Consider the following 26,097-nt stretch of genomic DNA (forward strand, 5'->3'; position numbering starts at 1 on the left):
CATTACTTACTAGAAAAAACACTAGCAATTTATTCTATATATATATATATATATATAGAGAGAGAGAGAGAGAGAATATATATATATATGACTACTTTGAATGAATAAAAAAATATTAGAAAGTATTATTTACAACGTGGCACTAGATTTCTAATATTCAAATAAAAACTAAAAATGGAAATAATTAAGGCAAAATCGTAAGACTTATTAATAAATAATAGAGCATCTCTGACCAAAGTAATTTATTTATTTCTTTAAAAACTTAGACGTTGGAATGCGACTTCTACACGTATGGTGGATATATGTAAAACTACAAACTACTATATATGCATGTATATATATGCGTATATGTATGCACAAATGCAATAATATATGACATACATATACGCATATATAACTGTGCTTATATGATTTTTCACGTTATCTCTTATATATATATATATATAATCATATCATTATATATGATTATAGAATAATAATAGTTTAGTATTTCAATAGCAATAATCAAATTTCATTCTGTTGTTCAGATCTCCTGCACTAATTTCTTTACAAGTATTCACTATCTTTTCTTTTCCTACTCCACATTGGTATAGAAGTTGTTATTTACAAAATGTACATAACTCAATTCCGCAGAATACAAGTTTAAGATTTAACTGGTCTCTTTAAACGTATTTTTACGCGAATGTATATTTATTATTATTATTATTATTATTATTATTATTATTATTATTATTATTATTATTATTATTATTATTATTATATTAATATTATATTATTACTACTATCATTATCATATATTTCATGTATAATATCTACATATACATTTTTATTAACGACGATTAACAATCTACTATTTAGTAATGCAGTTTGTATAAAAACTGAAGAGCATCTTCGAAACTTGGTTCGACCGTGGAAGTGTGAAATCTATTAGGCATCTATCGGAAGTCTGTTATGTTATTTTGTTGCTGTTTTGCATTTTTTTTCTCGACGGTATCATTGTAAAATACACACTATATCTACACAAACCTTTATCCACACACCACTGAGCTTATATTAAAAGATACATATTTTGTTATTATATATATACATGCGTACAATATATATATAATTAATATAAATAATTTGTTAATTGGGAAATGTGGGACAATGAATTGAATTTGATTGAAGGATTGTTAATTCAAAATGAAAAATAAGTCCCTTATTTTCTTCACTAGCAAATCATTATTTGGAAGCCAATAAATGACTATATTTCCAATGCAATCCCAAGTGAATGAATTCACTTGTTCTGTTTTTTTAATCGCTTAATAAAATAGAACAAATTTTAGAATTATGTGCTTATTATCTCTTATGTTGTATTCTGGAACATAACTTCATTATCTGCGTATTTGTTTCTCAAACTATTTTCAAATGGATCAATATTGAATTGTTCAATATTAAATCAATCAACAATGAAAGACACACTAATACGCTTTTTCCTTTTTTTCTTTTTACAATTATTTACAAAAAGATCATATATTTTACATATTAAGTTCTTCTATGAAGGCGTATTAAATATTCATTCTTATAATTGTTCATGTTTTAATCTGACACAAATATGTTTGTCATTCGTCAAATTTGAAAATTGTTCGAGAGACAAAGCCATTCAAAATGGATCGTATATTAATCATGTCTTAAATATTAAATAATAGTAGCACACAGGGAAATTACACGCTACAATATTGTGGTGCTAGGGAAAAATAAAGTTATCTTTTTATAGACTGATGATAACTGAGCAGTCTATGATTAATTAGTTTTTAATCTTTTTTTTTTATACCGCAACAAACAGAGAGAAGGCACCTTAAAAATCTGTGATGTATCCAGCACCTATATATTATTTGGTTTAATTATACCACTTTCAATAAATATTATTAGAGAAGAAGCTTATGGATTTTTTGATGTTTCAATTTGGTCCATTCTATCTTTTTTCTTTTTTTCATTTTTGTGGAAATGGAGAACTTATCGTGTCCGTTAATTATAATTGCCTGTTATATTATATTTATGAAGATATTAATCAAGCACATTCATCAATATAATTAGAAAACGCATTTGAATCTCGCTATCTTTCTTTCATTTATCCTTCGAAAATTGTTGCATTGATCACATGTGTTTGTAGACCAGATTAAACAAAATTTCTTCAAAATAAAAGATTTTCTTTTTGACTTAATCAAAATTTCTCAATAATTTTCAAAAAATCAATAATTGAAGGACATCATAAATCTATATTGAAAATTTAGGTAATGCTATTGGGATCAATCCATTTGAAAAAAACAAAAACAAAAAATAAAATTACAAGAAGAGTATACTATTCTAATGGATACTATTCTTTTTTTCAGTCTTGCCTAGTCTATGGTCTTGTGGATACAAATCCGATGATCGTTTACTCTTATTACACACAACTAATTTATTTAAATGTATTCCTTTAATTTTGTTTTCTTCTGTAGTATAATAAAATGCATTAAGAGAGATTATCACTGTTCGAGATATAATCTTGCTATAAATTTTAAAACAGTGGATGTGTATAATAGAAATGTGTATATAAATATAAGCCTGAAAAACTTAAGTATTATATATCTAATTATCAGTTTTCGCACAGATCTGAGTAATTATGATAGCCATTAGACAGATGAATCTTCGTTCTGCTTGAAAACGAATCAATGATACAATTACATTAATTTAGGCAATATATTATACTTGGAAAATATATTCGAGAAATTATATAACATAAAGTACTGCTTTGGATAAATAATAATAGTAATAATAATAATAATAATAATGATAATAATAATAATAATAATAATAATAATAATAATGACGATGATGGTGGTGATGATGATGATGATAATAATAATAATAGTAATAATAATAGTAATATTAATAGTAATATTAATAATAATAGTAATAATAAATCTTAAAATTAGAAGTTTTAACGGATCAAAAAATTGGAGAATTGAAAAAATATTGTTAAACTAAATTTTCGATCTATATACTAGATCTTCGATCATAGTATAGAAAAAATAAAAAATTATATAAAATATATACGATATTATACCGTTACATACGTAGCAACTTTATACACTCTGTGTATTGTTAAATTTCATATACACAAATCTACATTAGCATTAGACGAAATCATTTACCTGTCGCCTTGTCAGTTATTTTTTTCTTTTTTTCTATAGCTACCATTATCTTTAGAACAATTGTTATTTTACTCAAATAGAGAAAATATTATTAACATTTGTGATCAATCCGTTGCAATGTTTCACTGTCCCAAACAAGTAATATCTTCAAAGGCAAAGAATTTGTACGTCTGTTGTTACCCATAATACTATTTCTCATAATGTGAACATAATATTGCTATCTACAACTTAAAGCAAGATACGCTTTTTTCCTTTCTGCTTTGAACAAAAATATATTCAAATTTTTATTGCTTCCTTGTTGCATATTTTATCCGTATAAAATGTATTTATATTTATAAAGGAACGAAAAGAAGATATATTGCTTTAAGACAGTAACACATTATGACATATCAAGACTGCTAAACAAATACGAAAAGCATGTGCATATATTTGTATTATCATATATATCTTCGATAATAATATAATATATTGATTCTGACTTAATATGTAATTCATATATTAAAAGTATTTTATTATTTTCTTCTTCTTCTTTTATCGATCTCGAATAAGGGAAAACAAAAAAATGTTATTCTTTACAATGCAAATATTAAAGGATAATTTTAAATAATTTATAAAAAGAATAAAAAGAACAAAAAACAATATGATCAATAGCCTTTGTTTTCCAAATATAGAATTTTCTGTGTACTCTGTGTTATAAGATATAAAGAAAATATAAATAATTTAACGTATACTATTATATTTAGATCTATCTATATATAAATAATTTAATTAAATTTTACTGTAACACGATCCTTTCAATAGGGCATTTTTTGGTCTATATACAATGCACAATAATCTTGTGCTAATTGGAAAAAATTTCCAACCACTAATTTGTACAAGTTCTATTTGTACACCAACTTATTGATCAATCACTTATAGTATAAATATCTATCAACTACATTCTTCACTTTCACTTCATGAAACATTCAGAGTTTTCATAGCAAAATAACTTTTGCAATAGAGACGTCAGTTTAGACTTCTCAAGAGTAAGCTCTGAAAATCAATTAGATCAGTAACATCCTCTGTTCATGAAGATGCATCAAATCAAAGTGGTAATCAAATATTTAAGTTTGTGGACCAAACACAAACTTTCATCATTCTTGATATAGTTATATCATTCAAATAGAAGTGCACATATTTCTATTAATAGGTAATTAAACCCATGTTAACATAAACTGTCGGCTTGATAAGCAGACTGTAGTACACATTAAAGGTAATTTGCACCTTTTCATGTTGTTGATGTAACATCGTTCGTAGAAGCTGCTTCAGTTGATGTTGTCACAGATGTTGTGATGGGAGTTAAAGGGATAATATTTGTTTGCTCTGATGTGTGTGTTCGTGAAATAGTTTCTTTCTCTGTACACAATTTCTTGTGCTCTTTATGTTCCGAGCTTGACTTGCGTTTATGACTCGAACTCGTTGAATGTGAATGACTTGATCCTGCTGTATCATCTTTACTCGAACGACTGCTAGATGATCTCTTTTGTCCGTCTCTTCCGTGACTGTGATGATTGTCTTTTCGTTTTTCTAATTTCTTTTCATTTTCTTTAACATCAGTAGAATCTGCAGGTTTACTAAAATTGGAACTATCCCGAACCGACGAGGTCACATTTTTCGATGAACTTTCCTTAGCTGTTTCACTTGTTTTATGTTCAGATTTACTTTGTGGACTTCGATGACGATGTTTTTTACGATCTCGATCTCGTTTGTCGCGATCTCTTTTTTCCTTGTGCCTCTGACTCCTAGAATCTTTTTCATCTCTATACTTTCTTTTAGATTCTCCAATAGAACCGTGATGATCGGATGATTTTGACGATTTTTCTTCAACGTTATTAATTCTACTACTACTATTGTATTTCTCACTTTCTATCAATGGCGACGTGGACGTCATTGAAACGGAAGAGCAAGAACTTATGCTAGTCGAAGTGGGAACTTGGTTTTCTGTAACGATATGCTCTTCAGCAAGACTTTCAGAAGGTTTATCGTTCTTTGTTCTTTCCTTAGCTTCATCCTCGGCCATTTCAATTAAAGCTTTGACTGCATTTTCTGTTGCGCATTCCATTTTCGATGTAAACGCTAATATGGTTTCCAGTTCAAGTAATTGAGAAAACCTATGCACTTTTGTAGTATCATCTTTGAACCTTTGCTCAGCAATTTCCAAACTTTCTTTACTAATTTTATCTAAAACTTCTTTAGAAGCTTCAGCTACGCCAATTCTTAGAGATTGACAAACTTCTTCGACGTCAGTCTTAGATTTGTATATAGCAATTTCTAATGCCTTATCAACAACCTCAGTTGCATAAGTTTTAGCTATTAACTGTCTTTGATTTAACACTTCATTGTCCAAAACGATAGCTTCAGAACTAGAGGATTCTAATATAGGTGGACAAAGTTCTGAAGAACTGAAATGTCTTTTGCTGTCTTTTAGAGGAGATCCTGTTGTACCATATTTAATAGACGTTCTTTCTTCCATCACATTTGAGATAGTTTCTTTATTCGAAACATTATTACTACTACTCGATCTACTATGATGACTGCGATGATGATCTAATTTATGACTACTACAGTCATACTTCTTTTTTTCTCCAGAATGATTACTTTTGTTGCTACTGTTACTGCTGCTACTGCTGCCATGCGAATGATGACTTGATTTGTGACTATTGCGACGTTGTATTTCGTGTTTTTTATCAGATCTTTTGTTATCCCTTTTACTACTGCTCGATTTTTGATCGCTAGATCCACTCTTTTTTGTTACACCATCATTGAAATGATTTGCAGACTTATCATTACCATCTTCACAATCTTTTCTTTTAACAGACGAGTGTCGGCCATGATCACGGCTTTTACGATCGTCTTTTCGTTTTCCATGTTGATCTGACTTTTTTAAGTTTCCTTGATACTCCGCAGCTCTTTCTTTAGCCTTTTTCTCTTCAAGAGAATCAGAATAAAGTTTTTGTTCTAATCGTTGGCGATTAGTATTTTCTTTTTGTTCATCTCCTATACCAACAGTTTCTAACGGTTTCTTTTCTTTAACACGATGTGTAGATTCATTAATAACTCGGCTATGTCTTATATTTGAATTATGTTGTGACTCTGGGTAATACTGTTTCAGTCTAACATGCCATGCGATGCTTGAAACAGCTGAGACCGTTCTAAATTGATGAATAATGTTACGTGGTAAAAAATAAATATCATTATCATAAAGATTTATCCTTGCATAACGAATACCTTGTCTTCTTAATTGATTCAACTTAGCATCTTCTACCCATTGTACACATTGTGATATTGGTGGTTCATGAAGGTCTAGTTGAAGTTTTTCAACTAATTCTGGAAAATCACCAGCATAAAATGCAACTACGTCTTTTGTAGCTCTATTATATTCTGATGTCTGACCACCATGCACTGCTTTTAGTACTCCGACAGCAGCTGTAGTCATTCTGTCTAATCCATGACCTACATGATCAGCATGAGCTTTTGTACGATCTTCAAACATGTATTCTCGAGCTTCGCTAAGTCGTGGTAAGTATTGTAAGTTGCGTAGTTCATTAATGCCCGTTCTACGTCTCTTGTAAGGGCTTTTATTTATATCCGCTGTAGGAACTAGTTGTTCCCCTGGCCTAATCCATAGAATAGGACCATCATTTGATTCTTGTGGAGTTTCCATTTTTACTACTGATAGTGGACCCCATGGCATTGTCTAAAATTAATATAAATCAACCAAAATTATATGGTTACATACTGATTATATAAAAGTTATTTCGTTAATTTACTTTAATGTATGTATAATATTATTATTCTTACCAATTTCAAAAATGGATTCTCCTCTAATTTTTGTAAAAGATCAGGAAAGTAACCTCCAACTTCTTCATGGACAGTACCCACAAGACTTATTTGATGCAAAGGTCCATATCGTATTGTTCCATTATTGTATGCTTTGCATACTTGCTCTTTGTACTGTACCATAGTAGTTGTTTCAATATCACTACTTCTTCCTAAAACTCCATTTTTCACAGTTAAAGTAGGATAATTATTTGCCATATAATCCAAAAGATCAGGGAGATATGATGCTGCATTATGCACTATTCCCATAACATGATGTGCATTACCATTTTCATCTTCTCCAAAAACTACCTGTAAATTATAATTAACACTTTACCGACTGCTAGCCTATTAATATGCTTTTTTGTCGCCGACGCTTACCAAACAATAATTGATTAACCCTTTCGCTACAGGTGTGTGTACGGGTGCCGATTATAATTTTTGCATCAATCCTTGTATTTTAGAATTTACTATTCTCAATTAAATTACTAGGAACTATAATTTAATGTCTAACTACCCTAAATTATAATTTTATTTATAATAATAGCAAAATTTTCAAATATGTAAATAACTGAATATCCATAAAATATACTTATTTTCATGTTTTTCATATAATACGACGAGCCAGTTGTTACTTAGCTTGTAAAATAATATATATGTACAAGAAAATCACAAAGTAGCGTTAAAAGTGTGAATATCGAAGACTATCGACTGACTAGCAATGTGCACACTTCACGGTGCGGTACCCCGTTCAGTAGCGTCACTTTGGCAGAACAGACTGCCGTAGCGAAAGAATTAATCAGCTTTTTGTCGTCGACCGATAACTTATTAATCGGTTGACATAGCGGTGAACGTACATTATCATTATATGAACAGTAATTTGTTATTAGAATCTTATTAGTATCTTATTAGAATCTGTTAGTAGAATCTGCGGCTGAACGGTCGGCCGAACGTGCGTATGCTGTTGAAATTCTAATGGTCGGTAAAGTTTTAATATTGAAAAAAATGTTATCTTATATATTATTCATTTTAACTAATATTTTAGAAATATCAATATTTAAGTATAATAAAAATATACTGTTCATTGTAATTAACCCTTTGACTGCGAAATACTCTCCAAAGTTATTTGCTCAGGATATTACTTTTTTGTGTATTTGTATGTATTTTGTTGAGGTTTTGATAGATTATATAGAACACAATCAAGTTACTCTATTACTTTGTCTACGCCAAATGGAAAATACTTTATATTTTCTCGTCGCTAGAGAATGAGGTATGTGCATATCTTAAATATTGAAGATTTTACGTGTGTGGGATTTATGAGAGAGAAAAAATCACTAGATGCACTTTTACGTCCATAGTTAACACCAACAGCCTTTTCTGAACGTATATATATGTCATAGCTATCAAAGGGTTAAGATATCATTCACATCTTGAATTACATACTTTAAAATACTCTTGTGCCAACTCTTCTACTTGTTCACTCGACAAAGTATCAATTTCATCTTGAAACATGTGCACAATAGATGCTCCACCATTAGGGTAAGTCTCTATATGAATATATTTTTTATATTTTAAGCCTTCTAATAATAATTCACTCCTTAATAGTGAACTACTAAGCAATTTGAAATTTTTAATTTGTAAGTTTAGTCTCAAATTATCACTAGTAGATTTTGATAATGGTAGAGAAATTGTTTTAGTATTTAAAGGAAGTATATTGCGATCACGTTTACATTGGACACCAACATTTGCCCGTTTGATTTTACTTCTTCTATAACATCTTGAACAATGTCTTCTGTCACTATGTTCTTTACGTTTATCTTTAGATGATGAGTCCATCTTTGAATGAGAAGTTGAAGATGGTGCACCAATAGGTTCTATACATTTTTGATCGGCTGTATTATCATCAGTTTTTTTAACAACAGTGATCAGTATCCTTTCATCTTCCCAATTTGATTTTATTGTTTCTGATTCTTCTTTTTGTTCAACTATTTCTGTTTTTACAATCATTTCTTGTACAGGTTCCTCAGTCAAACTAGGTTCATGCTTTATTTTTGTTTGCAAAACAGATTTTTCTGAATCATTCATTTCTAATTTCCCGCAATGTTGATAGCTCTGCAATTCTTTGCTAATTTTTGTAGATGTCTCAGTATTTTCTTCATCATATTTTGCTGTATCCATTACATTTATATTAGAATTAGTATGAGTCGATGTCATAGGAAACATTATATCTGGACTATGTGGACTATTAGAAACCCTTGGAGGATAATCTGGACTTCGAGGACTACTGATTACTTCTCCACTGCTTTGTGGACTTTCTCCAAGTTGAGGAGTGTTGTTAGAGAAATTTAAACATCCCTCTAACTTTGCTGGTAAAGTATGCATGTTGGTTGATACTATTGTACTGTTGCCACATGTGGGATCGGTCTAATAAGTGAAGTAAACTTTTATAAATATTCTCTTTTGGAGCCTATAAAATCAAATACTTACATGAATAATATGTTGCACTGGTTCTCTAACAGTCCTCAATAACTCATTATTACAGTGATCTGGATTATCTATAGCAAATATAAAAGATAATATTCACAGTAACTTATATATATTTAAAACTAAATAATGAAATCTGGCTAGGAGACTGAAAAAGAATAATAATAAAAAAACTTTAAGTCAGTTTTATTATATGTACTTGATTTTAGACTTTAAATAGTCTTCAATAACGATATACAGCATATGCTTCATAAAAATATATAAAAAAAAGAATCATTAGTTGTAATACTTTAGTTAAAATTCTAATTCTGGAAATGAAAAAAAAGAATAATTATAGAAAATATAATATATATGAAATAAAATCATAAGGATAAAAAAGATGTAGATCTCTGTATATATGATTTTGTTCATATCACTATATACATGATTACCGTCTGTTTTCTCAGGTACACAAGCAGCACTGTCTAGATCATTCTTCTGAGTGGACATACTGTCTGAATTCGAGGGTAATTTATGCAAAGTTGTATTAATAACGAATTTATAATTTGCACTTTCTTGCACATCACCAGAAGACCTCAAAATATTCGCGTTTCTTTGTAACTCATGTCGATCGGTATTTGTGTTGAACGATGACGCTGTTGGGAAAACCGTAGGCGTCCTGTCCGAATTTAAACCGATATTGTCGGAACAATCGGTTGCCTCTTTAATTAGGTTCTTCCACTGTGAGCTAAGTACCTTCGCGTTCGATATTTCCCCTCTCAACGGCTCAAACACTTGCTGAATCGTATTATTTACATCACATCGTTCATTTGACACGATATCCGTATCATTCTCGGATGCCATCTTGATTTTCTAAGCAATATCCTGGGTGCAAAGATACTACGCGATGTCCGATTGGTTTATCTATAGCCGCCTTTCGAACTTAGGTAATTCTATTCGTTCGAAGCGCGTGTTGAAGAAGGGGCTTGGCGAATCGAATTGTAGGTAATATCGAAGGACATTTTTACTCATTGAAACCTTCGATAATCTTCGATCATCAATTTATTTTTTTACTAGATATTATTACAAGTATAAGTATTGCGAAGCATGTATTTGATTTTATTGGGTTGGCAACTAAATAAGTGCGGATTTGTTGGTTGGCAACTGAGTGTGGTTACTTTAATAAAAACCTACAGGTCCCCGGGGACCTCTCTTTCTTTTTATCTATCTATATATATCTCTTTATTTTTCTCTTTTAAACTTACAAGTTAAGATTAACATTTACATTGATTCGCGTGATTAATTGGTCGTTCAAACATTATATTTATGGTTAAAGTACTTTACGCAGCTTGGCATTAAAAAGTAAAAATAGTACAATATTATCACTATGCGAGAAAAGTTATTATATACTATTGCAAACTATCTAATATAAGATAAGTATTAAATAGAAAGTATTAAATCATTTTATATATATGTATTTCTTCAAAATATTTATCTAAACCTAATATATAACTAAATCTAGTTATTTTTGCAGTTTATATTGGAGTCATTAAAATAAAAAATAACTATATTATAAAATATTAATTGTATTATAATTGGTTAAAGCCATATAAAGTGAAGATCAAATTGTACGGAATTAGCGTTGATTGGTCATCTTGACAGGACTAAACTAGATTATCACTAGAGTACACTAGACTGAAAAAGGGTTAAGTTTTTTGGTGTAAACAAAAAAGCGAGAGTTATGCCTGTCTAGATTTATTGTTCGAAGGTTGTTCGTATGATGTTGCGCGCCGCCGCGAATTCGTGATTCTACGGACTGGTGCGAGGGGAAATAAACACAGGTAGAGCGAAGTGGAGTGGTGTGACAATAGCGCGGGTACAACAATGTCGTCGGCGAGTAAAAAGGCCAAGGAGATAGAAGATCCAGGTTCGGGTGAAGGAGTTGAAGTTCGAGATTATGACATCGAAATACAGAAGACACTCGAAGAAATAGATGGATGTCAGAATCAAATCGATGGCTTGAACGAGAAGGCCAGTGACGAGATTCTCGAAGTCGAGAAAAAGTATAATAAGTTGCGTAAACCTTATTTCCAAAAACGAAATGATATTATCAAAAGGATACCTAATTTTTGGGTAACTGCTGTATCCTTTATGATGCCAACGTTATTTCCAATTACAAATTGATAAAACTCTCGATAGTTTTGACGTTTCCCGGCGATGCCGGCGTCCGCCGGCGCCAGCCGCCATCTTACCCACTTGTGTACCTACAAAAGTGTGTATAACCTGTAGATATAATCAAAACGAACACGTTTATTTCATTCTTTTTACTATAATTTCTCAAATTTCCAATTGCTTTCTTTCTACCAAGATTTGATTTATTTTCTTATCTCATAATGAATGCATTTATTCATTACTATAATCTTTCTCTTATATTTATTAAGTTACTCTATATTTCTCTATGTTACTACAGTTTATTGTCATAGATTTAATACTAACTTTTTTTATTTCAAATGCATATTATTATTCCTTATTTTATAAATAGTTTGTAAACAATAAAGAAATAGCTGAAATATTGGAAGAAGATGAAGAAGATGCATTACGGTTTTTGAACAAATTAGAAGTTGAGGAATTCGAAGACATTAAATCTGGTTACAGAATTAATTTTCACTTTGATGAGAATCCATATTTTGAAAATGAAGTTCTTACTAAAGAGTTTCATCTAGGCTCCTCTGGTGAGCACAGTTTTTGATTATCATATTTCTATCTTTTTATGTAAAATGTTATTTAGATATAATGCAGTAATATAAAGATTCAGTATCATAGTTGTGATTAATCTCCTGCTGTTTCGCAGGAGATCCAGCATCCCAAAGTACGCCTATTCGTTGGAAAGAAGGGGCAGATTTAACGAAACGTGCAAAAACAAAAACACCTTTAAAAGGTCGTAAGAGGCCACTCAAACATAGATCATTCTTTGATTGGTTCACGGATCATGGTGACCCTAGTTCAGATGAAATAGCTGAATTAATCAAAGATGACATGTGGCCTAATCCTTTGCAGGTATTATCGATATAAATTATAAGTACTATTTGAAATACTATTTTAAAAATCATGTTTAGATTTTATATAGGAATATTGCATTTTGTAATCACTCTTTTTGTAGTATTACCTAGCTCCAGATATCGATATTGAAAATGGTGTTGAGGGTGATGGTGAAGATTGTGAAACAGAAGAAGAGGAAGAAGAGGAGGATGGAGGTGGAGATGATGGCGATGAAGGAGGTGAAGGAGAAGAGGGAGATGATAGTATAGTTGTAGTAGAAGATGATGTAGATGAAGAAGATGAAGAAGAGGAGGCTGTGAACGATGAAGATGATGGTGTAAATGAAGAGGATGACTTGCTCGTAGATGATGAAGTGGATCGTGAAGGTATGATTAATACTAACTGTATCAGCTTGGTACGGTTAGTGTTAAAAGCTAGAATAATATATTTTATATCTATTGTTATTAATATAATCTTCATGAGTGTTTAAAAAGAATGTAATGTTTTAGATGGTGATGGAGAAGAACCAGAATAGAATTAAAATGTGGACTCTGTAATCAGTCGCCATTGCTGAAATTGTGAAAGCATCAAGGAACTTGAATCCTCGATTGATCGAGAACAGAGAAAGTTTACCGAACTAAAAACATTGAGCCATATGAATAGATCTTAGGAAAATAATGTTTGAGAATATAAATAGAGAAATTAATTTCGCGCACAAAAGTTCTCTTTGGGTACGTGCGTCAGAGCAATATGGCACTCATAGTAGTGTATCGAAAGTGACTTAGAGATAATGCAGTTTGAGTTCCCTCCATGCGCCATGTCAAAACAATTTTGGGTGTTTGGTTCCTAAGCTATATTCATATGGCCTAGTCATTCCCCGAATATTAGATATAAAACAGAGGACACCTGCTTGGGTCTATAATATTACCATTATATTATTAAGTTAAGTTATATATAAAAGGTAAATGAAGATGTCAAGCAGGCGTTCTACTTGTTCTGTTTCCCATCAAAATCTATTTCCTGAACATTACCCTTCAATGAGGGATGTCAGGTATCATTTTTGAGAGCGGCGAGAATAAATATAGCTGCGGATGTAAAATGCAATGAAGGTTTTATCTTTCGTAAGTTTTCGTAAGAGAAAATAATGCTTTTACATTATTCTTTCTCATCAATACATATTTGTAACTTTTTTATTACTATATGAAGTATATAAAAAGAATCGATTTATTAAAAAAAATATTCAGTTTCCTATCAATGATAAACAAGAGATAATATTAAGTTTATAGTTTGTGTGTGTTCTATTATATAGAAAATATAAGTATAGTAAAATCTATAAAATATAGGATGAGAATGAATCGTGACATATAATCTTTTTTTGATTTACTTATTTTTTATTATTTGTAATATTTTTTAAAGAATATTCAATAAAGTACAATATATTGCACTATTTTATTACATGAGATACAAAGGAAGTACTTGGAAAACGAAGAGTAAAATCTTCATTGCCATACACATCTATCATTTTATTGAAACACGTGTAAAATTTTATTATTCAACCTGATGCTTTTATATCGATCTTCGCGTTATTGGCTCAACTATCACAATTGATATCTCTTTAAAAGCATTATGTTGCATGGACAAATTGTTGGAATAGCCTTGATTATATATTGGTTTTTAAAATGTAAATAGTCTATTCAAACAAAACAGATCCATTTTTATTCCGACGATTCCATGTAAAGTCTATAATTTGATATGATTATAAATTGAACATTTTAACTAAATATGTGCAACATCCCTCGAACACCTTGCTATAATATAAATATAAACTTTTATAAAATATGTTTTTATCGTTTAATATCTTTATATATTTATATTATTTTCAATATCTTTCATGTTCATATATTGATTTTATTTGTGTCAGATATTTGATCTTACAATTAATGTCGTAGTTGCTTAAATATACATTCTCCTCTTTTTTAAACGCAAGCAGGCACCAAACATGTGCCGTTTGGTAGTTGAAACGAAAAAAAAAAGCACTTCAGGTTCAAAGACGACGCTTAAGGAGACGCTGATGAAGTTTGAAATAAGAACGACGGCACGCTCCTACTACGAAACGTTTCAACTGACACAAATATGGATAACTTTTTTTTTACAACGGAGGACACTATAAACCCGGATATTATTTGATCGTCACGGTATCACGCGTGTTACGACGACCATACTAATCTCGTTATGTATTTTCACGACGATGATCTTCCTCGTTCTCATCGCGAAGCATCATAATACCCTCACACATGGCACATGTGACTAAATTTCCTATCCCTTTACGTTCCCTAACTCATTACGATGAAGACCTTGCGACGAGACTTCATTTTTTTGTTTGTTTTTAATTAATCATCATGTAAAAGTAACTTCTATTCTTTATGTAAATGATTACGTAATCATAATGATAGTCAAGTACATTCGATAGTGAGGCGCTTAATGATATTCCTGATTAACAATGATGAAATATACTTTAAGTATCTACTACCATCAGCAACAATGACCTTTAGTGACAAATTACGCTGATTATTCTCACGGTACAGATATTAAAAGAAATAGATCGATTATTCTGTTCGTACGATAATAATAAAATAAATGATATTAAAGTAAAATATAAATACTTATAAATATTAGAAATATAATATATAAAAGTGAGTAATATCTAAAGAAAATGAATGATCCTATTTGAATGAAAACTCTTCGTTACCAATCTTTTAATGGAACACGAGAAAGAAAACTATAGAAGAAGAAGAAGAAGGACAAGAGTAGGAAGGGTCGAATTAAAAAAGAAATAAAAGATGAGGAAGGATGAAGAAGAAGAAAAAACGATGTTGGTAAAAAAACAAAAATAGGAAAAATTGAAATGAGAAATCTATGTATGGTATGGTCGAATCTAGTCGAGCTCGATGATATAGGGTAAAGTTGTCCTGTTCCCTGCGGGTGGTGCGGAAATTTGCGTGATCAACAAAGCCTAGCACTGTGTGTTAAAGTAAAAAAGAGGAAGTCGCAACAAAAACGTAGCTTTGTGTCGGTCGACCGGCAACGGGAAAAGAGGAGATCACATGCCGCAGAAGATTAAGAAGAAGACGAAGAAGAAACTACGAGGAGGAGAGCTAGGAATGAGACAAGGATAGAATGTTCCTTCGGGTCTATCAGGAATCCTTAAGAATCGTCACGCGTGCTTTGTGAGAAAGAGAGATGGATTAAAGTAAAATACTAGGGGTGGGGATAATGATGAGAACAGACAGAGAGAAAAAGGGGGTAGGGAGAGATGGTAAGATCTTTTACGAGGGAGAGACGCGTTGCAAAGGTGCGGATGACAAAACTAAACCAACCGAGATCCGAGAGCTCCAATGCACGTCAAGCGCTCGACCGAAGCGCAGCGCGTTCTTTTCTACTTTCAAAAGATTTGTTTTTCCTCTTTTCGAGAGAAAAAGAAATAGGAAAGAAAATAAGAAAAACAAAAGAAAAAAAAAAGAAAAAGATAGAGGGAAGAATCAGATAAAATCATCGCGAGTTTCGCGTCGATAGCACGAACAACGATATGATTTTTTTAACGTACGGAAAGGGAAGATCCCAGTACAAGAAGATGACCCGAGAAAATAGTTTTCAACTTTACGGCTGTTTAGTCTTTCTTCTAATCGTCCAACTACTATTACTGCCGAGGGAAGGTAACTTTTTATTTTTTTTCCTATTTCTCAAAGAATATTTTTAAATATACCCCGTTTATCAATTGATTTTTTCTATAATTATTGTTCTTTTCTGCCTTTTTTTCATCATACCGGAAGGGTGCATACTAAGAGAACATTTTAATGTTACATGACGAAGTTTCTCTCGATTACGTTTCATTATTATTCTCTCCTTCGCGTTGAACTTCATCGTTTCGTTGAGCCACAGTTGTTGGATAGGCGTTTTGTGCGATTGTCTTAAACGAATTATTTTATTAACCACCGTGACCTAGCCCTATTTGCGTGCGCGGGCTTTTGCTTATCTCCGAATTGATTTCGATCAATGTACAACTGTTAAGCGTGATGCGTATCAACTAAACGCGATTCGATCCATCAAAGATAGTATCGAATTTATTTTCAGAATTTTCTGAATACACACCTATATACACATATTATGCAAGTCATATAAATTTTACTATTAAAAATTGTATTCTACGTATTCTAACATTGTTGATAAGAGAAGCTCGAAGACAACGAAGTGTAACATCAAACAATATTACGTTAAATGTTACACCGATGAGGCTTCTCTAATCATTCATTTTTAATTACTTTGTAAAATATTATATTTGTTTAACGAGATGGTTTCTATGAATTGTACTCATCTAATTAGCGCAGTTTCCTTCTTATCGCTTTAGTCAAACAACAGTTTTTGCTATTCGCGCGCAACAACTTTTGTTTTCGTTCTTTTACTTACATTTCCTGCTCGAACTAGATCACGAATCAAATTTATTGAATATCAGTAGACAAATAAGATGTAAATAGGAGATAGTTTGCTTTTCATAGCTTGTCCCTTGTTTCATTTTATAAAAAAAAAAACAAGAAAAAGAAACATCGGCAAAATCCGTGAGAAGATAAAATGACAAACGTGATAAAAGTCAATAGTAGTTAGTACGATTTACGTACTCCTTCCTTTCAGGGATTATTGTCGATGCTAAAATGGAAGCACGATTTGAAAAATGTTGCGGTCTTGGTACTTCATGGGCAATGGAAAATCTCAGATGTGAGAAATTCACTGGACCGGTCAATGGTGTGCCTAGAATCGAACAAGGCCTCTGTTTAGAAACTGTAGATATTTGTTGCGTGCGAACTTACCACGATCGACAATGCGAAAAAGGAAAAGCCGATGCTCGCAATGGTCTGGCTTGCGTTACGAGCAGTAGCACCGTGAAAACACCAAGACGAGGAGATTACCATCGCGATTGTTGCGAGGGTTGCAAACTCGGTATTAAAACGTTTGCCAAATAATTAATTTCTACGATGAATTTCACAGAACATTTTGTTTTATCGACGATATTTTAGGAATACTTGCCGGTTCTATGGGCCAAGGTTGCTCATTCAAAAGATTCTCTTTTGGTATCCCATGGGATCCTGCATTTTTACAATGTTGTTACGAAGCATTACCAAATACTACGTTGGCTACTGATGCATCAGATTCCACGTTTTCGTCCGATAGTAGCAGCACGGAAACCGAATCTGAAATGTCATCGTCTAGTACCTCAATGACATCTTCAATTTCGGAATCGTTACCATCCTCTTCGTCCTTTCCTTCGTCTCCTTTTTCGACCGATTCGACAACGATTCCTACGCCCCGTAAGTGATAACATCCTGTTTAAAAAGTTCCATTAAAAAATATCTTCCTTATGATTTTTGTGTAAAAGTAAGAACAAATTTTGTCCCAATAGCTTTGGATGATATTTGTCAGCTGATGAAAGGTCTTCTCTGTACCGACATATGTATACCAACGCCAGGATCTTATTATTGCGCTTGTCGCGAAGGATTTACTCTTTTGGAAGATGGAAAAACTTGTAGACAAGATTTACCAACCGATAGATGCAAATCTACTAATCCTTGCGAGCAACGATGCACGGACACTGGTGTAGCAGTCCGTTGCAGTTGCAATCCTGGATTCGAGTTGGCCGATGACAAACGTTCCTGTATTCCAAAATCAACAACGAATAGTACTGAATCGACTGGTACCGAAGAGGACAACGAATTGGTTCCTCTGTGTCCTGCTGGTTATCGTTATGATTCAACTTCACAGGTTTGCAATGGTACGTGCATTCGCTTAGAGAATTATCTCGATAATTTATTTAAACATTTATTTAATTTGTATGTGAAGAAAAAAATAAGAAAATCTAACTGTGACGAATGATTACACGATCGTAAGCTTTCTGTGTAACGTCAGACGTGTCAAACTTGCTATCTGCTCTTGCTTCTTCTTCCTTATCGATAATTTATTTGCTTATTTTGTCCTTGTATACATAAAATGCATTCGACTCGTTTTATTTCTTTTTTTAAATCATAATTTTCCGCTTTCGTCTTGATACCATATTGCGTTTAGACGTAAACGAATGTTTGGAAAGAAAGATTCGGTGTCCAGGATTATGCGAAAATACCATAGGATCGTTCAGATGTATTACGGATGCACACAAAAGTGCAGCTTACGAAGCTTGTCCTCCTGGATATCAGTGGGATGCTCGGACTAAAGTTTGCACAGGTATGCTTACTTCTTCTTCTTCTTCTTCTTCTATTTCAAATATGTGTTTTTTCGTGTTAAGCTCAAAACTTTTCAACCTATCATCGTTTATTAGGCTCAAAACTTTTCAACCTATCATCGTTTATCAGGCTCAAAACTTTTCAACCCACCCATTAATATTTTTATATAATTTTATATATATTTTAAAAGTGTACGTGTGTGGAAACTTTTCCCTTAGTTTTCTTAGAAATGATTTTACTGCTAGCACAGTGTACGGTTCTGATAAACCCGTATAACTGTGTAGAGTTTTTTAGAGATCGGTGGTTTTTTTTCGAAGGTCTGACGGAGCCCTTGTGAGATCTTTTTATATAAATAAATGATAATTTCTTTTCACGTTGAGATAGGAAAATGTTAACTGAATAAATAAAAGAAAATGACGAACAATATTTGTTTTTCCAGATATCGATGAATGTATCGCGTTACCAAATGTTTGTAAAGAAGGTACACATTTTTGTGTAAACACTCAAGGTAGTTATACCTGTCTTGAAATGGTAAGTACGAAATCGTGTCCTGCGGGATTCAAGTTCGACAAGATATCTCAGATATGCAAAGGTAAATTAAATTAATTTCAACGGAGTCGCCTAATTATGAAGAAACGTCGACTTTATAACAACAATTATCCTTTGTTTTTTTATAATTAGACGTAGACGAGTGTGCTGAAGGAATACATAGTTGTTTGGAGACTGAAGAATGTAGAAATATTGCCGGAGCTTATGAATGCGATATGAAGTGTCACAAGGGATTCGTTTATAGCATTAGTTTTGGAAGTTGCATTGGTTAGTATAACAGTGTCATTTATTTTGATTGTTGCGATTAAAATTGAATCTAATTTTTGTATCGACTTATCTTTAATTTTACTGTTCCATAGAAGCATGCACGCAATTTCGTTTAATTATTCTTCGTATCAGCATGCCCCCCGAGTATTTCCATTTGACTTTCGATGCATGCAAGGTAACAATTAATAACGTTTAGTTTTTCCACGATAAATTCAATTAAAAAAAAAGATCCTATTATTCCTTTATTTCCTTTCAAGAAAATGTAATTAATCATTTTCTTTGTTATTGAAAAGTATCATTGTTTTTATTATTCAGATTTAAACGAATGCATTGAATCCACTATGCCTTGTCCCGAACCTGGAACACAATGCGTTAATACGATCGGTGGTTACGAATGTAAAAGATCAAAAGATTCTATTACTTTTGGTTCGTCGTTAAACAAAACTGTAAGAAGTTTTGAATGTCCTCCTGGTTTTAAATCGTCAAATAATATCACGGAAAGTTGCGTGGATATCGACGAATGCAGTGAACAGCTTCATATCTGTGAATCAGACGAAAGATGTCTTAATGTAATTGGTAGTTACAGGTATATGATTCATTTAACAATTATAAACACATTTTGATATAATTCAAGTGATTTATATAAATGAATATTATTGATTTTATATTTAGGTGCGAATTATTAGTATATACAAACGATAATGTAAATGATGATCAAGAAGAACAGGAACAACGAACGATAGAGAGAAGTAGAATTTTGTATAGCAGGGGTTATAAAACTGGAATGCAAACTACGATGTCTACGATAGCAAACGTAAATAATTTATCGTGTAATTCTGGATATAAATTTGACGAGCAGATTGGACAGTGTGTTGGTGAGATTATAAATTGATTGATCAAAAACATTGATTATAAATTGGTCAGCAGTATTTGAACGTTTCCGTTTCTCGTGTATTTCCATTAGACGTGAACGAATGTGTCAGTGGGACAGCTGTATGCAGTGTAGGAGAACGTTGCGTGAATTCCATGGGTACTTACGAATGTTATTCAGCTTGTTTGCCAGGATTTAAGTCGTATGGAGAACCTGGATCCAACGGAAAAGAAGATTGTCGAGACATAGATGAATGTTTGCTTGGTTTACACACTTGCAAGAATTCTCAAGTATGCCGTAATACCAATGGCTCTTACGTTTGTCAAACATTGACTACTACTACTACTACGAGCACGACAACGATCAAAACAAATACTGCGGATTGGACTACTTTAAGGACTACGATCAATTCTCGTGCGAATAGGAAACAAGTACATTTCGTTCGCCTGTCACCTGATTAAAATCTACATTTATATATATATATTCTTTTAACTTTCTTTTAAAACGTAACGATATCTTCACGTTAGATCAATGATCGTCAGTGGAATGAGGATGAGTCATGTGGATTGGGATACAAAAGGGATTATGAAACAGGACAATGCATTGATATAGATGAATGTGTAACAGGACCAGGTTGTCGAGATCACGAACGATGTCGTAACACTGTTGGTGGTTACGAGTGTTCTCCCCTTTGCAGTACCGGCTGGTATTTCAGCACGACGATGAAAAGTTGCGAAGACGTTGACGAGTGTCTTTTGGGTAGACACGATTGTCCAAAAGTTACCCATCAATGCGTTAACACGAATGGTTCCTATCATTGCCGATTGATACCACCTTGTCAAAATGGATTCAAACGTGACCTTATTAATGGCACCTGTATTGATATCAATGAATGTTCGGAAAATCTTCACGATTGTCGTTTAGAATTACATCAGTATTGTGTTAACAAAGAAGGCAGTTATGAGTGTTTAACACGTTTGCCTTCCTGTTCAGCGGGTTACAAATATTCTTTGCAAAGTAATAATTGCGAGGACGTGGACGAATGTTTAAGCGGTGAACATACCTGTGACAGTAGACTTTCATTAAGATGCATCAATCTTCCAGGTACTTACAGGTGAGCTGTATATATATATTTTCTTAATTATATCTATTTTATATATCTTTCTAATAAGATAGAACTTATAGTAATGATAGAGAACTTCCTAGTAATAACTTATAATTACTTATAGTAATTTAAGAACTTATAGTATGTGTCTGTTATAATTATTTTTTACAATTTTCTTTAGATGCGAAGGATTAACGATACCCGAACAACGTCCAACTCAACGACCGGCTTGTCCTTCTGGATTTAGGTATCATCCAAGATTGAAAAAATGCACAGGTATTCCAAAAATATTTATTAAATAATTGTAAAATCTGTAGTATTCTCTAATAAACAAATGATATAAATTTAGATCACAGAAGATTTACGTATGTATTAATCTTTGTAGAATTCTAACATTTATAGAATTCTAGGAGACTTGTTGTATGATCGCAACAATGTATTTTGCAGTTTTAATTGTTGGTAATAATCATTTTGTCTAAGCCATAACATTGCAATCTAATTCGCACTAATATTATGTATATGTATGCATGTTGATGTTTTTCCTAAAATGTATTTTTTTAAGTTCGTTGCATCGTCTAACGTTTTTGTTGCACGTTTAACAATATTGCATTTATTTTCGACGAATGATCATGTTAATTAGATTGAAATAATACATTGCATGTACTTTTCCAATCACTCAATAATATTTCTAATAATAATTTACATTTGTTGAAATGAGATAAGATAGAAATATATAAAATCGTTTGCTTTTTAAACAGACATTGATGAATGTTCCGAAGGATTGGATAGTTGTGGGGAAGAAATTTGTTACAATCAGCCAGGTGGTTATAGTTGTGCGAAAGTACCGGTACCCATAACCAGAAGGCCACCCACGACTCCGATGACACCGTCGATCGATCAAAAATGTTTGAGGGGTACAAAATTTGTGAAAAATCGTGGCTGCGTCGACATCGACGAGTGTCGTGAAATTGAGGATGCCTGCAGCAGCAACGAACAATGTATTAACACTATGGGAAGTTATACTTGTAATTGTAGAACTGGATTCAAACGAGATAATTTTACACAAGCTTGCATCGATATAAACGAATGTCAATTAAAGGTAAGCATTTTTTATTTAAAATAATTTATACAAAAAGAAAAAAGAATGTTAATTTTGTCTAATAATTAGAAACAATGGAATTGTATTTTTAATCATGAATTTAAGGAAGATTCTTGTCTACCAACCCAACGCTGTGACAATACAATAGGTAGTTACATTTGTACACGATTTTTACCTTGTGGAACTGGTTACACCTTAAATGCAGCGACTGAAATATGCGAGGACAACGACGAGTGTCTTCTCGGTACACACGATTGCACCGCAGGCTATCACTGTCGAAATACTATCGGTTCTTATCGTTGTGATCGAAATCAACGAGTGACAACAACAACAACTCCTCAGGCACGTCCTCAGATCGCTACGACAACTTCGACGACTACAACGACGACAATGATACCATTTACTGTTGCTCCCAACGTTCAACATGTTACCTGTCCACGAGGTTTCGAAATATCTGGTGATAAGTGTATAGATATCAATGAATGTGAGATAATACAGAATCCTTGCAATAGGATCACACAACGTTGCGTCAATACTATTGGCTCGTACAAGTAAAGTTTGATTTTATTTTAAATTATCCACTTAGTTGTTGTTGTTGTTCGATCATTAAATATTAAATATCATTTTAAGATGCATCTCGAGAGTAATATGTGGTAATGGATTCACATTGGATTCTACGACTGGTCAGCACTGCGTAGACATAGACGAGTGTGCTGACAATAGTCACGAGTGTTCGAATGAACAGATCTGCGAGAACAGACAAGGTGGATACATTTGCAAATGTCCACCTGGGTATCATACCTATGGTTCCAATAAGGATTGCGTTGATATCGACGAATGTAGTATTTATGGGAGTGGTCTATGCGAAATGAACAGTCGTTGCGAGAACACCATTGGTTCATACAGATGTAATTGCGATGCAGGATTTGAGAGCATTGGCAATGTGGCTGGTGGAATGTGTCAGGTGATTTTCTTGATCTTTCTTCAAGTTTTTCCTTTTACAATTTATCCTGTTTTTGTAACACGAACGTTTTAACTTTTCAGGATATCGACGAGTGTCAAAGAACTCCAGGATTGTGTCAACATTATTGTAAAAATGTTTGGGGTAGTTATAGATGTGGCTGTAAGCCAGGATTTAGATTAAACGCTGATAATCGTTCTTGTACCGACATAGATGAATGCGAAGAGTTCAAGGAAAATAATCTTTGCATTGGTATATGCGAGAATACACCAGGTAGCTATAGTTGCAAATGTCCTGATGGTTATAAGCTTGGCTCCGATGGTCGAACATGTCAAGGTAAGAAACAAATATAATGTCTTTTACTTATTTACGCGAATAGAACTTCACGTGTTAAAGGTAAATTGTTGTTTAAAGTGGCTCGTTGTAAGATGAAACGTTTTGATTAAATCAGAGTCAAAGGAGTTGGCGAATGTCAAATTGTCACGCGATAAAGGGTAGACTTTTTTTTTCAAATGTAACGAAGCATGTGTCTCGTGTGCATTTAATTAGCCACTAAAAAAAAGAACCTTTCCTCGACTGTGATCTTGCAATTAGGCTACGCGAAATTGTACTTGACCTATAAGCGAAAAAACTGGGGCGTCGTGAAAGAGAATCATGAAAGAGAAGAAAAAAGAAAAGAAAAGAAAGAGTGAATACGATTTTCCACCCACGCTAACCATTATGCGTCATGCAATAACGTCACATAATCACGTTGTCAGTCCTTGGACGCTTTACTTCCTTTCTTCCCAATCACGTTAATTCATTTTTTTTTTGTATTATCTTTTTCAGACATTGACGAATGCTCCGTCGGACCAGGTTGCAGTGACCCCAACGAAATGTGCCAAAATATACGGGGTGGCTTTCATTGCAACAGAATCAATTGTCCATCGGGATACGTAAAAGATTATGATAGACGAAAGTAAGAAAAAAGAATGAATTGCTTTATCACTAATTATAATAATATTACCATAAAAATATTTTATTCTAGTATTTTTGTAGAGAAACGTTTAAAAAATATTTATAAATCATTATATGTATATATATATATTGTAGATAAAAATTTTATTTTTCAGTCGTTGCGTTCGTGCATCAAGATATTGCAAGCAAAATGATTATGCTTGCTTCAAAATGCCTTCTTATTATTCTTTTAACTACATCACCTTCGTCAGCATGTTTCCAATACCAGACAGTGGCAGTATCGATCTCTTCACTATGCGAGGAACTTATCAACAAGGATCCACTGTACAATTCAGTATGGCCTTTGTGGATGTACGCGCACCACCTGGTATAGCTCGTGCCACAGAATCTTGCTTTGCAATGAGAAGGCCTTTAATTAATCAAAGCGTTCTAATGATGACCCAAAGTATTCAAGGACCACAAGAGATCGAGCTTGATCTTAGTATGGAGATTTATCACAATTCAATTTTCGTTGGTAGCGCAGTCGCCAAACTTTTTATCTATGTGTCGCAATATGAATACTGAATGATTTCAATGCGAGTTCAATATTTTACATATTTTATTTTTGTTTGTTCTTTTTTCTTTTTATGCTTCTTTCTTCGATGTTGTTCCATACGTATGCTGCAAGCTTCTCAAGAAGAAAGTAAATTTTATTGAAAAGAAAAAAAAAACACACATGAAATCGGTAATACCTAGTGTAAAAAGATAAAACAATATGAAAGAAGAGGAAGTAAATAAATAAATAAAATAGACGATAAAAAAATTAATATCGCAATAATATGTCTTCACGTGTGCTTTTATCAAAAATACAATTTTATTAATTTCCCTTTTATTTCTTCGCTTAATGTCAACTGAATTTGTCCACAATGCTCGTTTATGGGGGCAACCCCATGGTGACGCTTGACACTGATTTGGAGTGTAAAATTAAGGTTCCATCCAGCTGAAATAAGTAAAGTCATGTACTGATACTCGGAGGGGATTAACATAAAACATCCAATGGATTATCAAAACACAGCAACGGCTTAAGAATGTCATTTCTTGGAAAAGTCCGAAATCGTGATACCTACTTGCACATCATGTGATCCTGTTAAGAATCTCAATTTTCGAGAAAACTTTTAAAGTTTTCTTTTTATTTTAATCTAGTAAGTCTTCTTTTTTACCTGTTCAAAGACAATCCTTCTTAACGAGTAAACTTCTTTAATTAATAATTAAAACAATATATCTATATTAGATTTCTAATTGTTGTTTGTTTTTAAATGTATATAGAATTAAATTACACATTCACAATGTGTACAGTACTTCCTATTAAAAGTTACTAGGAAATAAGAAAGTTTAAAATATATTGAAATCTAGTAACATTTTTTAGCCTCATATCGGTAATTGTAGTGCTCTACTCTTATCATACCGGTAAGTTACCATCAGAATTACCGACAATAAAAAAACTTAC

General features: G+C 32.5%; 3 protein-coding genes across 4 annotated transcripts; 2 read left to right on the top strand and 1 right to left on the bottom strand.

The window, feature by feature from the left end:
- Positions 1 to 3,322: 3,322 nt before the first annotated feature.
- On the bottom strand, positions 3,323 to 10,399 carry LOC106790858. The gene is made up of 5 exons (XM_014756070.1): positions 9,950 to 10,399; positions 9,522 to 9,589; positions 8,478 to 9,458; positions 7,017 to 7,346; positions 3,323 to 6,912 (listed from the first exon to the last, which is right to left on the bottom strand). Exons 1-5 carry the CDS (start codon positions 10,359 to 10,361, stop codon positions 4,444 to 4,446), a joined length of 4,260 nt encoding a protein of 1,419 aa, XP_014611556.1. The 5' UTR covers positions 10,362 to 10,399; the 3' UTR covers positions 3,323 to 4,443.
- A 743-nt stretch (positions 10,400 to 11,142) lies between these two features.
- Positions 11,143 to 14,312, top strand: LOC106790859 (protein SET). Of its 2 annotated transcripts, none has more exons than XM_014756072.1 (5): positions 11,143 to 11,639; positions 12,040 to 12,229; positions 12,358 to 12,554; positions 12,658 to 12,922; positions 13,046 to 14,312. In XM_014756072.1, the coding sequence occupies exons 1-5, from the start codon at positions 11,382 to 11,384 to the stop codon at positions 13,069 to 13,071; spliced, it is 936 nt and encodes a 311-aa protein (XP_014611558.1). In that variant the 5' UTR covers positions 11,143 to 11,381; the 3' UTR covers positions 13,072 to 14,312. The 2 variants fall into 2 exon arrangements, with proteins under 2 accessions (XP_014611558.1, XP_014611557.1); XM_014756071.1 differs by having other exon boundaries at positions 11,145 to 11,639; positions 12,349 to 12,554.
- Positions 14,313 to 15,887: 1,575 nt separating this feature from the next.
- LOC106790856 (fibrillin-2-like) lies at positions 15,888 to 25,430 on the top strand. Its single transcript, XM_014756069.1, has 18 exons — positions 15,888 to 16,249; positions 17,223 to 17,528; positions 17,606 to 17,896; positions 17,989 to 18,357; positions 18,648 to 18,803; positions 19,242 to 19,394; positions 19,484 to 19,618; positions 19,934 to 20,204; positions 20,291 to 20,493; positions 20,583 to 20,920; positions 21,017 to 21,603; positions 21,776 to 21,870; positions 22,353 to 22,693; positions 22,799 to 23,244; positions 23,324 to 23,657; positions 23,738 to 23,990; positions 24,483 to 24,612; positions 24,767 to 25,430. The coding sequence occupies exons 1-18, from the start codon at positions 16,123 to 16,125 to the stop codon at positions 25,173 to 25,175; spliced, it is 4,944 nt and encodes a 1,647-aa protein (XP_014611555.1). The 5' UTR covers positions 15,888 to 16,122; the 3' UTR covers positions 25,176 to 25,430.
- The last annotated feature ends 667 nt before the right edge of the window (positions 25,431 to 26,097 follow it).

This window comes from Polistes canadensis, unplaced genomic scaffold, assembly GCF_001313835.1.
Source record: "Polistes canadensis isolate GaletaPanama2010 unplaced genomic scaffold, ASM131383v1 scaffold_266, whole genome shotgun sequence".
Classification (NCBI taxonomy): Eukaryota; Metazoa; Arthropoda; class Insecta; order Hymenoptera; family Vespidae; genus Polistes; species Polistes canadensis.